The 16,265-nt window shown below is 23.6% G+C and overlaps 1 protein-coding gene across 2 annotated transcripts in view; it reads right to left on the bottom strand.

The window, feature by feature from the left end:
* The window catches only part of LOC117180329 (probable ATP-dependent RNA helicase DDX23), a 56,333-nt gene that overhangs the window by 28,218 nt on the left and 11,850 nt on the right, over positions 1 to 16,265 (bottom strand). For both annotated transcript variants that reach the window (XM_033372801.1, XM_033372877.1), the window contains exons 4-5: positions 6,832 to 7,254; positions 469 to 595 (exon numbers count right to left, since the gene is read on the bottom strand). In XM_033372801.1, the coding sequence (XP_033228692.1) occupies positions 469 to 595; positions 6,832 to 7,254 (550 nt within the window). The remainder of the gene's footprint in view (positions 1 to 468; positions 596 to 6,831; positions 7,255 to 16,265) is intronic.

The following is a 16,265-nucleotide window of genomic DNA, read 5'->3' as shown; positions in this document are numbered from 1 at the left end:
AGTTAAAAATTATTGTTCTTTGCTTGAGTATTGAACTATTTTTTTGGAAATTGAATCAAAAAAATTCCTCCCTTCCAACTGAAGAGAAAGGTTAAAAATATCATCTTTTTTTTTGTTAAAAATTGAATTTTTTCGTTAAAAAAATTTTCTTTTGGATTGAAAATATATATCTTACGGTAGAAAAGTCATCCTTCTGGATTTGCAAATTAAGTTTTTTGCTCAAAATTCAACTGTATTCGAAAAAAATCGTCTTTCTGGTTTGAAAGTATAAAGATTTGGTTAAAAGTTCAACTGTTTTATTGAAAATTAATTTCTTTTGTTTGAAAATCTAATTCTTTAGTTGAAAATGAAAAATATTAAAAAGTTTTAGGAATTCAAAGGGTTTCATATTGAATTAAATATAGTGTATACGTTCATTAAATGCAAAAAAATTATTTCCCTATTTTCGTAGAAAAATCATCAAATTACCTCGCATCCCATCCTCAATCTGAAACCCTGTTCTTCCCTCGAAAGACCACCGACGACAACCACGGTTCTAATTCCGAGTGGTCCGCCGAATTTATTCGTTTCCTCTTCGATTTGCTGCGCCAACTCACTGAAAAACAGTGTCAAAATAGTGCCACGAATTTGAAAAATAGTGTCAAAATAGTGTCACAATTTTTTTTCAAATATACCCAAGTTCATTTAAAATGCTATTCTTTATTCTATGAATTATGAAATTTTCTATTTATTTATCGCAGGCCGATTCAATTAAACTGTTTTAATTTATTATTAAAATTTTTTCCTAGTTAAAATATCAATTATTAAATTTTTGGTTAAGAAATCATCTTTTTTGGTTAAAATTTTTATTATTCGGTTCAAAATTGAATTATTTTGTTAAATATTTTATTAAACAGTCATCATTCTTGGTCATCTGTTTTGGTCAAAAATGAACTTTTTTCTTGAAATCCCAAATTTTTTGCAGAAAATTCATATTTTTGGCTCGAAAATTCAACATTAAGGTAGCAAATTTAACAAATTGGTCGAGAATTAGTTTTTGTTGGTAGAATATCATATTTGTTTGTTAAAAATGCAACAGTTTGATTAAAATTTTTATTATTTTATAAAAAATTCGACTGATTGGTTAAAAATGAACTTGTTTGTTAAAAATTCATATTCTTGGTTTAAAAATTTAATTCAATTTAATTCAATTTTCGCCTCGAAAATTCAAAAATTTGGTAGATATTATAATCGTTTAGTTGAAAACTGATCTGTTTTTATTGAAAATTAACCTTTTTTCTGTAGAAAATCTATTTCTTGGTTGGTGAAAATGAATCTGGTTGGATGAAAATTAATCTGTTTTAATTCAGGATTCAAGTATTTTCTTCAATATTCAAATTTGTCGAAATATCAATTATTACATTTTTCGTTAAAAACTCAATTCCTTGGTTGAAAGTTGAACTACTTCCAGGAAAGTTAATTTTGTTGGTTAAAGATTCATAGGTTTATTTTTAAATTCATTTTTGTTGATTAAATCCAATTTTTTTATATTTTAAATAAAATTAGTTTTTTTGTTGAAATATCATTTATCAAATTTTTCCTTTAAAATTCAACTGCTGCTTGAAAACTGAATTACTTCCTTAAAAGTTACTTTTTTTTTGTTAAAAATTCATCATTTTCGTGGAAAATTTTTATTTTAAATTACATTCTCGTTTAAGTGAAACATAAACTATTACTTTTTTCGTTAATAACTCAACTCTTTGGTTGAAAGTCGAATTACTTTCTTCAAAGTTAAATTTTTTGGCTGAAAATTTATCATTTTAATTGTTAAATATTATTGTTTTTACTTGAAATTTGTTATTTGGTTGAAAATCAACTGATGGGTTGAAAATTAACTTTTTTATTTGAATTCCATACTATCGAGTTCAAAATTCAACTGTTTTAGTAATGAATTCAAGGTTATTGTTGAAAATTCGTTTTTTTTTTGTTAAACCCACTTTTTTTACTTTAAATTAAATTTGGTTGTTGTCGAAATCAGGGTGGCCGTTTTAATCGACGAAATAAATTCTCGGTCACTAAAGCTACGAAATTTTTCACTTAAGATAATAAAAACTGAGCTTTAAATGAAAGCACTCAAAGAGGAAATGTTGAATTTTGAACTTTTAAAATTGAAATTTAAGTTTTTCATTAAAAAATGTTGTATTCAAATGCTCAATAGTTTACGCGTATGGAATTGAAGGTACTAACATTTTTCAATATCAAAAAAATATAAATCCACTTTATCATTTTCAATGCTCTAAATTAAAAAATAAATCAATGAACTTTACAATTTTGAAAATTATATAATTTTCAGGAATTTTAAGCTAGAAACATCTAATATTAAAAAATTGAAAAATTTTTAACTGAACACTTCTTAAGTTAGACATTCAATTATTTTCTTTTTAAATAGTTTAAAAATCCTTGGAAAGCTTCAAAATTTCATTTCAAAATATTGAGAAATCTAGAAGTTGTTTTAAGTTGGTTTTAAATTTAAAATTATTTTGGAAAATTTTTGGAACTTCTAAATATCTGTGTCAAAATTTAATGAATCTTTTTTTACAATTTTCTGAAAATCCTGCAAGTTTTAGAAAATTTCTTTACAATTTGGATGTATTAATAACAATTGAACATTCATTATTTGTAGCTGAAATTTCAGTAATTTTAAGAGAAAGGCTTCAAAAGAATAAAAACATTTTCTTAAGATTCATAGGAAAATTAAAAATAACTTTTCATTTTGAAAAATTATTTTAAGAGAATATTTAAAAAGTTTTTCAAATATTTAAACAAAATGTTCAAAAAATATTCAGGAAGATTTTAATAAAACTTTCTAAGGTTTGCATGATAATTTTTAATCTTTTTAAAACTCCTAAATATCTCTTAAAATTACTTAAATTTTTTTTACAAATGTTCATTTGTAAATTATACATCAAAAATTAAAAATTTCATTCACAAATCAAGCATTTTTCAAGTACAACAGTTAAAATTGTAACTTTCAAAGTTTAAAGGCTCTTCGAAATTTTAACGATTCCAGACTTTTTATGTAAAACAATTCAGTTAAAGATTCTTTAGTTTTAAATATTTGGTTTCAATTTACTTGTCTTAAATAAAAATTCAAATATTGCTAAATATTCAATAATTAAACTTTTTTTAATTGAAAATTTAAAATTGAATGGGTTAAAAATTGAATATTTTAGACTGAAACAACATTTTAAATGTAATAAAATTCTTTAATTAGGAATATATTATTATAAAGTTATTTTTAAGTTGAAAATAGTTTATAAACTTGCAGTCACACTTTCACACTTGTTTGATGACTAAAACTTTCAAATTAAAACCGTTTAAGTTTTAACGTTAAAATTGGAAAATTCTTAAATTTTGAACTGGTTTAAAATCGTTTTGTCTAATCGTTTTTGTTCACTTTTTATTACGTTTAAAGTACAGATAAATTTAAAAAAATAATTTATTAAATAAAAATGTTTTTTATCCCAAATTTTCAACATCAAAAGCTTTTATTTTTTATTTGTTCAAGTCTTTAAGAAAGCATTTCAAAATTCTTTAAATTAAAAATGTAATCTAGAAATAAAAATTTTGAATGAAAAACTTTTAAAGTAAAAACATTTTGAATTACGCATTGTAAGCTAAATAATAGCATGATTGAAAAACATAACAATTCCACTAATTATTTGTTAAATGTTAAAATCGAACGTGGACAGATTTTTCTTCTACAAATTTGTAAAATTTCCGGTAAAAAAAAAAAAATTCACTGTCATTTCCCGATTTTTCCCAGCCTCAAAAAATTCCCGGTCTAGGTTGTTGAAAATTTAACTGATTAGTTAAACATTAATTTTTTTTGAAAATTCACATCCTCGGGTTGAAAATCCAACTGTTTTAGTTACGAATTCAAATATATTGTTGAAAATTCGTTTTTTCTTGTTGAACCCAAATTTTTATTTTAAATTAAATGTTGTTGCTGAAATATCAGCTATTACATTTTTCGTTAGACTCAACTCCTTAATTGAAAGCAGAACTACTTTCTTCAAAGTTAATTTTTTGGCTGAAAATTCGTTTTTTCTTTTGTTAAAAATTAAATTTTTCAAACTGAGCCTTGAACTATTTTGTTGAAATATCATATTCTCGGAATGAATATTCAGATTGAAAATTCAACTGTTTTGTAAAAAAATCGACTTCTTGATTTAAAAATTCATTCGGTACAAAATTAAACTTTTTTTTCAAAAATTCGTTATTTTCTTAAATATTAATTCACTGATTGAAAACGTAGTTACTCCACTTTTGGTTGAAGATTGATCTTTTTTAGTTTAAAAATTCATCTATCAAGGTAAAAGTTTTAAAAAACGAAGACAAATGTAAACTAAAAATTAATAAAATAAAATTTGGACTAGCATCACAACCATTGCTTAAAATATTTACTTGAAAATGTATATAATTTGTTGCAAAATCATCTGTTCCGTAAAAAATTAATCTTATTGATTAAAAATTCATATAATTAGATGAAAATTCGTATTTTTTAGTAGTACATTAATCTTTTGGTTTGATAATTCAACTATTTGGTTAAAAATGTATGTAATTAGTTGAAAATTCATTTTTTTCGTAAAAAATTAATCTTTTTGGTTCAAAGTTCAAATATTAGGTTAAAAATTTATCTATTTTGTTGAGAACTCGTCTTTTTTTGTAGGCAATTAATATAGTTTAAAAATGCATCTATTTGGTGAAAATGTATTTAAATTGTTGAAAATGCATCTTTTGTTGCTAGAAAATGTATCTTCTGCTTTGAAAATTTAACTATTAGGTAAAAAATGTATATATTTTATTAAAAGTTCGTCTTTTTAATAGAAAAAAATTAAAAATTTACGTATTTTGTTAAGAACTCGTCTTTTTGGTCAAAAATTAATCTTCTTGGTTCAAAATTTATTTAATTTCTTAAAAGTTCGTCTTTGTCGGTAGAAAATTAAACTTCAGATTTGAAAATCTAACTATTAGGTTAAAAATCTAAAAATTTTGTTGAAAATGCATCTTTTTGTTAAAAAATTAATGTTCTTGGTTCTAAATTCATCTATTTGGTTAAAAATGTATATTCTATGGTCAAAAATTAAACTATTTTAGTTTAAAATTCACTATTTTAGATCAAAATTCATCTTTTAATTTTCAAATTTAACTATTCCACTTAAATATTTACAATTTTATTTTAAAATTCGTCACTTTGTTTGAAATGTAAGCATTTTTTTCAAGTCATTACTCTTTTTTTAAAGTAATTATTTAAACTGGAAATTTAAGTTTTTCCAATTGGAAATTTCATTGTAATAGTAGAAAATTAATCTGTTTGGTAAAATATTAATTTTTTTAACTCTCTAATTTTAATTTTTTTAACTAACTGAAATATTAATTTTTAAACTAATTTTTTAACATGTTTTACTTGGAAATTCTCATGTTTAATTTAAAATTGATTTTTTTTAAACTAAAATTATTACTATTCCACTTTCAGTTGAAAATTATTATTTTTTTAGTTCATAATACAACTATTTGGGTGAAAATTTGTCTCTTATTATTAAAAATGCATGCATTTTGTTAAAAAAATTTATGTTTTGATAGTGAAATAATCTTTTGATTTAAAATTTGATCTTCTTGTTTAAAAATTCATCTTTTTGGTTGAAAATCTGTTGAAAATTTAATTATTTTGTTGAAAATTTGTTTATTTTTTGGTTAAAACTTATTATTTATTTAAACTAAAATGTAGCTATTATTACAGTTGAATATTTAACAATTTTATTAAAAAATTCATCTCTTTGGTTGAATGTTCAACTATGCCAGATAAGGATTTACAGTTTCAGTTAAAAATTCATCCCTCGGTTTGAAAATTTAAAGATTTTTTTAAGGTTTATGTTTTGTTTTGTTGAAAGTTAGTGATCTGTGAAAAATAATTTTTTAACGGAAAATTTAACTTATAATTGAATATTTCACAATTTGGTTACAAAACAATTTCTTTGTTTGACCATTCACATTTTTTGGTAGAAATTTAATTTCTTGCTTGAAAATTCATCTCGTTGGTCAAAAATTGAACTATTCTGTTTAAAAATGCATCATTTCAATTAAAAATTTATCTTCACGGTTAAAAATTCAACTATTCCGATTAAATAGTCAAAATTTAATTGTAAAATTCGTCGCTTTGTTTGAAAATTTAACTGTTTTTTAAGTTAGTTTTTTTGTGAAAGTAATTTTTTTAATTGAAAATTTAACTCATTCCAATTAGAAATTCCATAGCAGTAGTTGAAAATTAATCTTTTTAGTAAAAAATTAATCTTTTTGGTTAAAAGTTCAAATATTTGGTAAAAAATTTATGTATTTTGTTAAAAGTTCGTCTTTTTTGGTAGAAAAGAAATTTCGTTGTTGCAAAATTCATCTACTTCGTTAACAATTTATGTATTTTGTTAAGAATTAGTATTTTTTATAGAAAATTAATCCTTATGGTTCAAAACTTCTCTATTTGGTTAAAAGTTTATATAATTTGTGTAAAGTTCGCCTTTGTTTGTAGAAAATTAATTTTAATTTAAGGTCGAAAAGAATGCATGAAAAAATACTTTTCTTTTTGAGCTTAAATTAGGGATGAAATTCACAAATCTCTTTCAGGGAAAAGTAAAGAAATAGTGCTATAGACGAAAAAAAAGTGTGAGTGTCATTTTGTTTGTTTGAAATCGTAGCAAAATAGTGTCATCGCTCTAAAGACATATATAAAGTAGATTGAAAAGTGTGGTGAGTCCGGGATATGTTAGGATTATATTTTAAAAAATTGTTATTTACCGAGTGGGAGCGAGGATAATCGAATAAGGTCCTTGATCCGCCTCCTCGAGTCTCTCAATTTTCGGAAGGCTCGTAATCCACAATAAAAGTGGAATTAAAAATGCGAGTGTTTTTCCAGAACCAGTCTCGGCAACACCAATAATGTCCCGATTTTGCAGACCGATGGGTATCGCCTGCCTCTGAATGGGCGTCAAATCCTTGTAACCAACTTTGTCGATAATATCAAGAATCTCTTTCGGAAATTCAGACTCTTTCCAGGATCGAATTGGATCCGGGATTCTTCCACCTTTGATCGTTATATTATAATCCTCGCGAAAAATTCTCCAGTCTCGTTCCGTCATTTCCGCGAGGGCTTTTTCTGACCAATGTCGGTCATCCCACTTTTGTTTCTCCTCTTTTCGTTTCACTTTCTTTAAGCGCATCCTGAAAATATGATTTAAAACAAAAATGTTTCACCACATTTTTACAGGATGGCCTTTTTAAACGAGAAAAACATTTCCCGGTTATTTTACAACTAGAAAAAATTTTTCAAGGTAAGGGAACGTACTTAAATTACGTAACAGCTCAAGAATGGGGGGGGGGGTGAGATACTTTGATATGATTTTGTTACGAAAGGGGGGCGGGGGTCCTTCACTGATTTACGTAATTTTTGCCAATAAATCAATAATAATTTTGTCTTTAACCCTTAAAGGGCATACTGGGTGTATAAGACCCAGCTTCCATTTTTATTGAATTGAAGATTTTATTTTTTAGAATAAATACCTTCATTCGAACGAACAGTATAAGACTAACTTTATTTTTGAAGCGCTGAATCTCGGAAGAAGTCAAGTAAAATTTTAAGTAATAATATCAAAAACTGAAAAAGTTATGAATTTTAGAGTGAAAGAAGTCATTTAAAAATTTTTTTTCCAAAAAGGATTTTTCTTACCTACTTTAAATTTCAAAAACTATTATGAAACCTTTTTCTACTTAAACTAGATAGAATAAACATCATTAATTGATTTTCTTGTGAAAAGAACTATCTAGTACCGTCGGCACAGCACACGTTTGAAAACCCATGGGTACCGAATACCCAGTATGCTATGTAAGTTCAAAGTCAATCTTTTTGGATGAAAATTCAACTCTTTTTTTGAAAATTTGTCCTTTTGAATAAAAAACTTACCCTTTTTAGTAGAATTTTCATTTCTTTGTGTACAATAATGCAATTATTTAGGTGAAAACTTAATATTCCTGTCAAAAAGTCATACTTTTTGGTAAAAAAAACTGTTTACAATTCTTATTTTGGTACTGGAAAGTAAACTAGGATCTTCACCGAATGAAAATTTAACTATTCATTTTAAGTTTTTTTTTTAAATTCATATGTTTTAAAAGAAATGTTATCTTTCTCAAATAAAAATCTAAATGTTCGTTTCAAAATTAGATTTTTTGTTGAAAGTTTGTCTTTTTTATTTTAAAATTCTCCTGTTTTGGCAGAAATTCCATATGTTTTGGACAAAAATGCAACCCTTTATTAGAAAATTGAAGTATTTCGTAGAAAATCTACTTTTTGTTTAAATTTAATATTTTATGCTTGAAAACAGAACTGAAATCCTTTTTGAATGAAAATTCCACTACATTTTTAAAATTAATATATTTTTTGAATTAAAAATTTTTCTGTTTTAAGAGAAATTTCATCTTTCTAGGATGAAATGCAACTGTTTGGTTGAAAATTAAACTATTTTGTTCAAAAGTCATACTTTTGGATTAAAAATTTGACTGTTTTGTTGAAAATTGAACTATTTTGTACAAAATTTACTTTTTGTTAAAAATTTATATTTTTGTGATGAAAAATAAACTGAAATATTTTCTGGATCAAACTTGAACTTTAAAAAGAGTGTGTCGTCTTTTATTAAAAATCCCCTGTTTTAGTAGAAATTCTATTTTTTCAAATATAAAAATGCAAATTTTTAGTTAAAAATTATTGTTCTTTGCTTGAGTATTGAACTATTTTTTTGGAAATTGAATCAAAAAAATTCCTCCCTTCCAACTGAAGAGAAAGGTTAAAAATATCGCCTTTCCAATTCATAGAAAAATTTAAACTAAAAAATTCTTCTCTTACACTGAATGAAAAAATGTTGAAAAGAAAAAAGGGCATCTTCTAAATCAGAAAATAAATAAATAACCTAAATTTCATTTAATGTTTTTTTTCAACAGCAAAATAGTTAAATTCACAACCAAAGTGATGAATATAAACCAAAAAGATGAATTTTCAACTAAAATTATTAATCTTCAATTTGGATAGTTTAATTTCCAGCCAAAAAGATAAATTTGTTACTAAAAAAAGACGAATTTCCAAAAAAATACATGAACTTTCTACTAAAAAAAAGATCGATTTTAAACAAAAACTTGAATAGTTAAAGTTTTCTTTAAAAACATTATTTTTAACGGAAGCGATACATTTTCAATGGAATATTCAACTAGATTAGTTGAATTTTTAGTTAAAAACATTAATTTTTAACCAGAAAAGACGAATTTTCAACAAAATAGTTAAATTTTAAATTGGTAGTTCAATTTTCAACCATGAAAGATGAATTCTCAACACAAAAATGTAATAGTTGATATTTCAACTAAAAAATATTTTTATTTTAAATTAAAAACAGTTGAATTAAACGAATAAAGACAAATTTTCAACCGATAGAATTCATTTTCTACCAAAAAGGGTTAAAAAATTAATTTCCGACAAAAACGATTTTTGAACAAATTATTAAATCAAGTAATAAAGCTACTTTAACAAAATTAAAAAATATTGTTACTTAATTTTATATTACAATCAGTGGTGTAGTCTTAAAAGAAAAATAACTTTACAAACTTAAATAATATTTAGAACTTAAGCCTAATAAAAAAATCCAAACTATATTTTTGGGTATTAGCTCAATTTTGTATTAAAAAGGTTACTATTAAAATCGTTTCATGTTTGACTGAAAATACTTTTTTTAAACTGAAAATTAAACTATTCAATTTTTGATAAAAAATTTATGTTTCTTAGGTAAAAAATTAACAACTTGATTAAAAATGTACTTTTTTAAAGTAAAAAGTTCATCTTCTTGGATGAAAATTCATAAATTTTGTTGAAAATTTGTCTTTTTCGGTGGTAAGTTAATCTTCTTGATTGAAAAAGTATCCATTTTGGTTAAAAATTTTATTGTTTGGTTAACATATCAACTATTCCATGCTTTTTTGAGAATACATTTTTTTTTTTTTGAAAAGTCGATTATTTGACTAAAAATTGAACTACTTTGTAAGAAAATGTATTTTTTTATAAGAAAGATTCATAATTATAATTAAAAATTTAACTATTTGATTTTGAATGAACTTTTATGTTGAAAATTCTACTTTTTTGTAGAACATTCATGTTTTTTGCTTGAAAATTTGACACTTTGGTAGAAAATTAAACTATTCGGATAAAAATTACATATTTTGGTTAAAAAATAATTTTTTTAGTTTAAAATTAAATAATTTGTTTGAAAATTTATGTATTTTTTCAAAAATTCGTCTTTTTTATAAGAAAATTAATTTTACTGTTCGAAAATACACCTTTTTGGTTAAAAATTTAACAAATTTGTTGCAAATTCATTTTTGTTATTGAAAAGTTGTCTTTCTGGGTAGAAAATTAATCTTCTTTGCTTAAAATTCAACTTTTTAGTTGAAAATTCAACAATTTGGGAGAAAATCCATACATTTGGTTAAAAAGGCATATTTTTTGGAGAAAATTATTTTTGATTGTTGAAAGTTTTGTGTTTGGTAATTGAATTGTCTTATTCAAAATTTATCTTTCTTAATAAAAATGATTTTTTAAATTAAAAAATCATCTTTTTCGATTTAAAAGTCCATTTTTTCTAAAACATTCGACTTTTTAGTTTAAAATCTTTACTCTTTAGTTGAAAATGTATCTTTCATTGTAGAAAATAATCTTTTTTGATTAAAAATAAAATTTTTTCATGAATATTAAACTGTGTTCTAAAACATTTTTTATTTGTGTCTTGAAAATTCAAAAATTTGATGGAATTTTTATCTTTTTTTGTTTGAAAATTGAACATTTGATTAAAAATGTATCTTTGTATGTTGAAAATTAAACTTTTTTGTAGATTGATCGTTTTTGACTTTTAAACTCAATTCATAAATTTGGTTGAAAATTCGTCTTCTTGGTTGAAAATTTAACAATTTTGTTGAAATGCCTTCTTTTTTTGTTGAAAATTTAATAATTTTCTTGAAAATTCTTTTTTTTTAAGTTATCTTTTTAAGTAAAAAATTAATCTTCTTAGATCAAAATTCAACTTTTTGCCTGAAAATTGAACTATATGGTCGAGAATTCATATATTTTGTTAAAAAGTAATCTTTTTTGGGGAAAAAATGATTCCTGTTTGTTGAAAGTTCAATTTATTGGTTGAGAATTCAACTATATTTTCAAAAATGTATCTTTTTTGATTGAAAATGATCTTTTCAATATTAAAAATTCAACATTTTTGTGGATAAATCGTTTTTGACTTTAAAATGAAATAATTTGGTTTAAAATTCATAAATTTGGTTGAAAATTCGTCTTCTTGGTTGAAAATTTAACAATTTTGTTGAAAATGCCTTCTTTTTTTGTTGAAAAGTTATCCTTTTATAAGATTTAAATAATCTTCTTTATTCAAAATTCATATTTTTGGTTGAAAATTCTTTTTTTTTTATGTTATCTTTTTAAGTAAAAAATTAATCTTCTTAGATCAAAATTCAACTTTTTGCCTGAAAATTGAACTATATGGTCGAGAATTCATATATTTTGTTAAAAAGTAATCTTTTTTGGGGAAAAAATGATTCCTGTTTGTTGAAAGTTCAATTTTTTGGTTGTGAATTCAACAATCTTATTAAAAATTTATCTTTCTTGATTGAGAATGATCTTTTTTTATTAAAAATTTATCTTTTCCGATTTGAAAGCCCACAATTTTCAAAAAGATAAAATTTTTTATTCAAAAAACTTTACTCTTTTGTTGGAAATATTTATCTTTCATGGTGGAAAAGTAATCTTTTCTTGATTAAAAATAAAATTTTCTTATGAATAATAAACTATCTTCTAAAAAATTTGTGTTTTTGTGTGTTTTAATCTTATTTGGTAGAAAATTGATCTTCTTCGACGAAAATTCATCTTTTTAGTTGCAAATTTAACAACATTTTTGGAAATTAATTTTTTTGTTGTTAAATTTTTGTTCATCTGAAAAACTAACTCCTCCATGTTTGGTTAAATCTTTATCCTATATATTAGATAATTTGAAAATTATTCTTTTTTAATAGAACATTAATCTTCTTGTTTGAAAATTCATCTTTTTTGTTTGACAATTTAAAAATTTTGTTGTAAAATTCCTTTTTTTAAAGTAGTGTTTTTGGGTGGAAAATTAATCTTTTTTATTCAACATTAAAGTTTTTTGTTTAAACTTTAACGTTTTAATTAAAAATTCAACTATTTATTATAAAATTCAACAATTTTATTAAAATTACAAACTATTCCTGTTTGTTGAAATTCTAATTTTTTGGTTGAGAATTCAACCATCTTATTAAAAATTTACATTTCTTGATTAAAAATGATCTTTTTTTATCAAAAAAATCATCTTTTTCGATTTAAAAGTCCATTTTTTAAAAAACATTCGACTTTTTAGTTTAAAAGCTTCACTCTTTTGTTGAAAATATTTATCTTTCATGATAGAAAAGTAATCTTTTCTTGATGAAAAATAAAATTTTTTTATGAATAATAAACTATCTTATAAAAAATTTGTGTTTTTGGGTGTTTTAATCTTTTTTGTTGAAAAATTCGACCATTTTATTAAAAATTCTTCTTTGCTTGTTGAAAATTCAATTATTTTGTAGATCAATCGTTTTTTTGACTTGAAAATTAAATAATTTGGTTTAAAATCCATGCATTTGGTTGAAAATTCGCCTTTTAGGTTGAAAATTTAACAATTTTGTTGAAAATTCTTTTTTTTTTGTTGAAAAGATATTTTTTTATAAGTAGAAAAATAATCTTCTTAGTTCAAAATTCATATTTTTGGTTGAAGATTTAATAATTTTGTTGCAAATTCTTTTTTTTGAAATTATCTTTTTAAGCAAAAACTTAATCTTCTTAGTTCAAAATTCAATTTTTTGCCTGAAAATTGAACTATTTGGTTGAGAATTCTTATATTTTGTTACAAAGTAATCTCTTTTGGGGAAAAAATGATTCCTGTTTGTTGAAAGTGCAATTTTTTTATTGACAATTAAACTATCTTCTAAAAAATGATCATTCTTGATTGAAAATGATCTTTTTTTTTATTAAAAATTCATCTTTTCCTATTTAAAAGTCCACCATTTTCAAAAAAATTAAATTTTTTGTTTAAAAAAATTTACTCTTTTGTTGAAAATATTTATCTTTAATGGTAGAAAAGCTTCTTTGTTTGTTGAAAATTCAACTTTTTTGTAGAACAATTTATTTTTTTATTTTTAAATTTTCTTGGTCGAAAATTCATCTTTTAGTTAAAAATGTAATAACTTTTTTGGAAATTCAGTTTTTTGTCAATTTTTGTTTTCACCTGAAAAATGAACTATTTCATGTTTGGTTAAAACTTTATCCTATATATTGGATAATTTGGAAATTTTTCTTTTTTAACATAAACATTAATTTTTTTATTTGAAAATTCATCTTTTTGGTTGATATTTTAAAAATGTTGTTGCAAAATTCCTTTTTTTAAAGCTGTCTTTTTGGGTAGAAAATTAATCTTCTTCGTTCAAAATAAAACTTTTTAGTTAAAAATTCAACTATTAGGTAGAAAATTAATTAATTTGGTTAAGAAGTAATCTTTTTTGGGGCAAAAATTATTCCTGTTTGTTGAAAGTTCAATTTTTTGGTTTAGAGTTCAACTATCTTATTAAAAATTTATCTGTCTTGATTTAAAATTATCTTTCTTGTTTAAAATGAATCTTTTACAGTTTAAATATTAAATTGTTTTCTAAAAAATGTGCGCCTTTGCCCTAAAAAGTCAAAACTTGTATCGACTTTTAATCCTTTCTGTTTGAAAATTCGATCATTTGATTAAAAATTCATCCCTTTGGATAGAAACTTCATGTTTTATGGTAGAAAATTCACCTTTTTTGGTTAAAAACTTATCTTTCTTGGTCAAAATTAACTTTTTTGTTGAAAATTCAAGTATCTTCGAAAAAAACCGTTTTTCGACTTTAAAAATTTTATTATTTGGTTAAATCTTTCACTATTTTTAATAGGTATTTCAGCTATATTCAGCAAATATTCGGTCTTACGGTCAATGATAAAGTCAAAATAAAAGCATCCGAAATAACATGTGAAAAACATATTTATTTCTTTTAAAAAAATTCTCAACGTTTCGACCAACACTGCGGGTCTTTATCAACAGTGGATATACAAATCTATAATTTAATAAAAAATTGTATGAACGTAAACGTTTTAATAATTAGTGTCGTAAAAAGGATATCGGTTTGAACAAGATAAAAAAATTATTATATTGAAACATACCTGAGTCAAAAAACAAAGTCATATTTTATAAAAAACAACAGCGTCATTTAAAAAGTTAAAAAAAATTTTTTTAACAAAATAAAATTTCTATTGATTGAAGCCTCAAAGATATTGGAGAGGCTCCAATAATTTATGAAAAATGTCACATAATTGAAACGATGTTTACAGACGGACGATACAAGACTGACCGTTATGAAAAGTTTTAATTTGAATAAACCTCTTATGAAAAGGCGCGCCAAAGCTTGAGAATATAAGATTGAATAATTTCAGTTGATTTAAATTAGAAGAATCTAAAAAGAGGTGGGAGGGGGCTAATGCATAATGCTTTGATAAATTTGGTTTATATTCAATTTTCAGTTTTTAAATTTATTGAAGTGTTGATCTATTTATTAATAAAAATTGATTCAATGATACGTCTTTTACAAGTATTATTTTCTCTGGCCAAGATTTTAATATTAGCAAAATCAAAAGCATGACTAAATTTCCACGAATGTTGTGACAAACCTTTGTTCAAATTGCCAATTTTACAATCTCTTTTATGTTCGTAAATTCTACTTTTCAATCTCCTGCCTGTTTCACCTATGTAGTGTTTTTGACAACCATTGCATTTTATTAAATAAACCACATTAGACAGATTTTCTATTGTTTCAGAATCTTTTTTGTTACTCAACAATTTTTCTAAAGTATTGTTATTTTTAAAATAAACGTTAATATTAAATTTTTTAAGGATCTCCGTAATCTTTCAGAAAGGTCTTGAACATATGGTAAGGTAACTTTTAGATCAGTTTTTTTGTAATTTTCTAACCATTTCTTTTTCTTCTTTTCTATAATGGAAGTGTGGTATATTTCATTAATACGTTCTTTGATGACATTTTCTATTAACAGCAAGGGATAATTGTTTAATTGTAAGGTAGTTTTCCATTGGTCTAAATTAACTTTTCTATATTTTACATTACTTAATTTTATGCATCTGTACACTAAACCTTTAATCAACCCTATTTTTTGACTGAACAAATGCTGGGATTCATAATTTAAGTAACAACCTGACCAATATGGTTTCGTAAACCAGTTCGTGATTAAATTTCCACTAGGTATTCTTTGAATTTCCAAATCTAAGAAACTTAAGATGTTGTTTTTTTCTTTTTCAAGAGTAAATTGAATGTTTTCATCGATACTATTAAATATATTTAAAAGCTCTATAATTTTGTTAGTTGGAACGATTGTTACAATGTCATCTACGTAACGTTTATATAAAATTGGTTTGAATGATAATCTAGATAATGCTCTTTTTTCAATATCTTCCATAACTAAATTTGAAATTATGGGTGATAATGGATATCCCATTGGACATCCTGATCACTGTTTATAAAATTTATTATTAAAAGAAAACACTATATTATTAAAAACAGTTCTAAGAGCAATTAAAAATTCATTTTTTGAAATTTTTGTTAAGTTTTTATATAAATTCAATTTTTTTTCTACACAATCTAAAGCTAAATCCAGGGGTATATTATCAAACATTGAAACTACATCTAACGAAACTAATGAATGGGTATTTGGGAGATTGAAAAGTAGAATTTACGAACATAACATAAATTGTGGAATTGGCAATTTGAACACAGGTTTGTCACAACATTCGTGGAAATATAGTCATGCTTTTGATTTTGCTAATATTAAAATCTTGGCCAGAGAAAATAATTCTTTTAAAGGACGTATCATTGAATCAATTTTTATTAATAAATATATCATCACTTCAATAAATTCAAAAACTAAAATATTGAATATAAACCAAATTTATCAAAGCATAGATAGGGCAACATGGGAGGACCGTATAAAAAACAAAGATTTAGAGGGCGCCTGGACAATGTTACGGGATATCCTTGTTAGATGCGCGATCGAA

The sequence above is a fragment of the Belonocnema kinseyi genome, chromosome 1 (assembly GCF_010883055.1).
Source record: "Belonocnema kinseyi isolate 2016_QV_RU_SX_M_011 chromosome 1, B_treatae_v1, whole genome shotgun sequence".
NCBI lineage: Eukaryota > Metazoa > Arthropoda > Insecta > Hymenoptera > Cynipidae > Belonocnema > Belonocnema kinseyi.
Note: the sequence above shows the minus strand (reverse complement) of the source record. Positions and strands in the feature narration are given on the sequence as shown.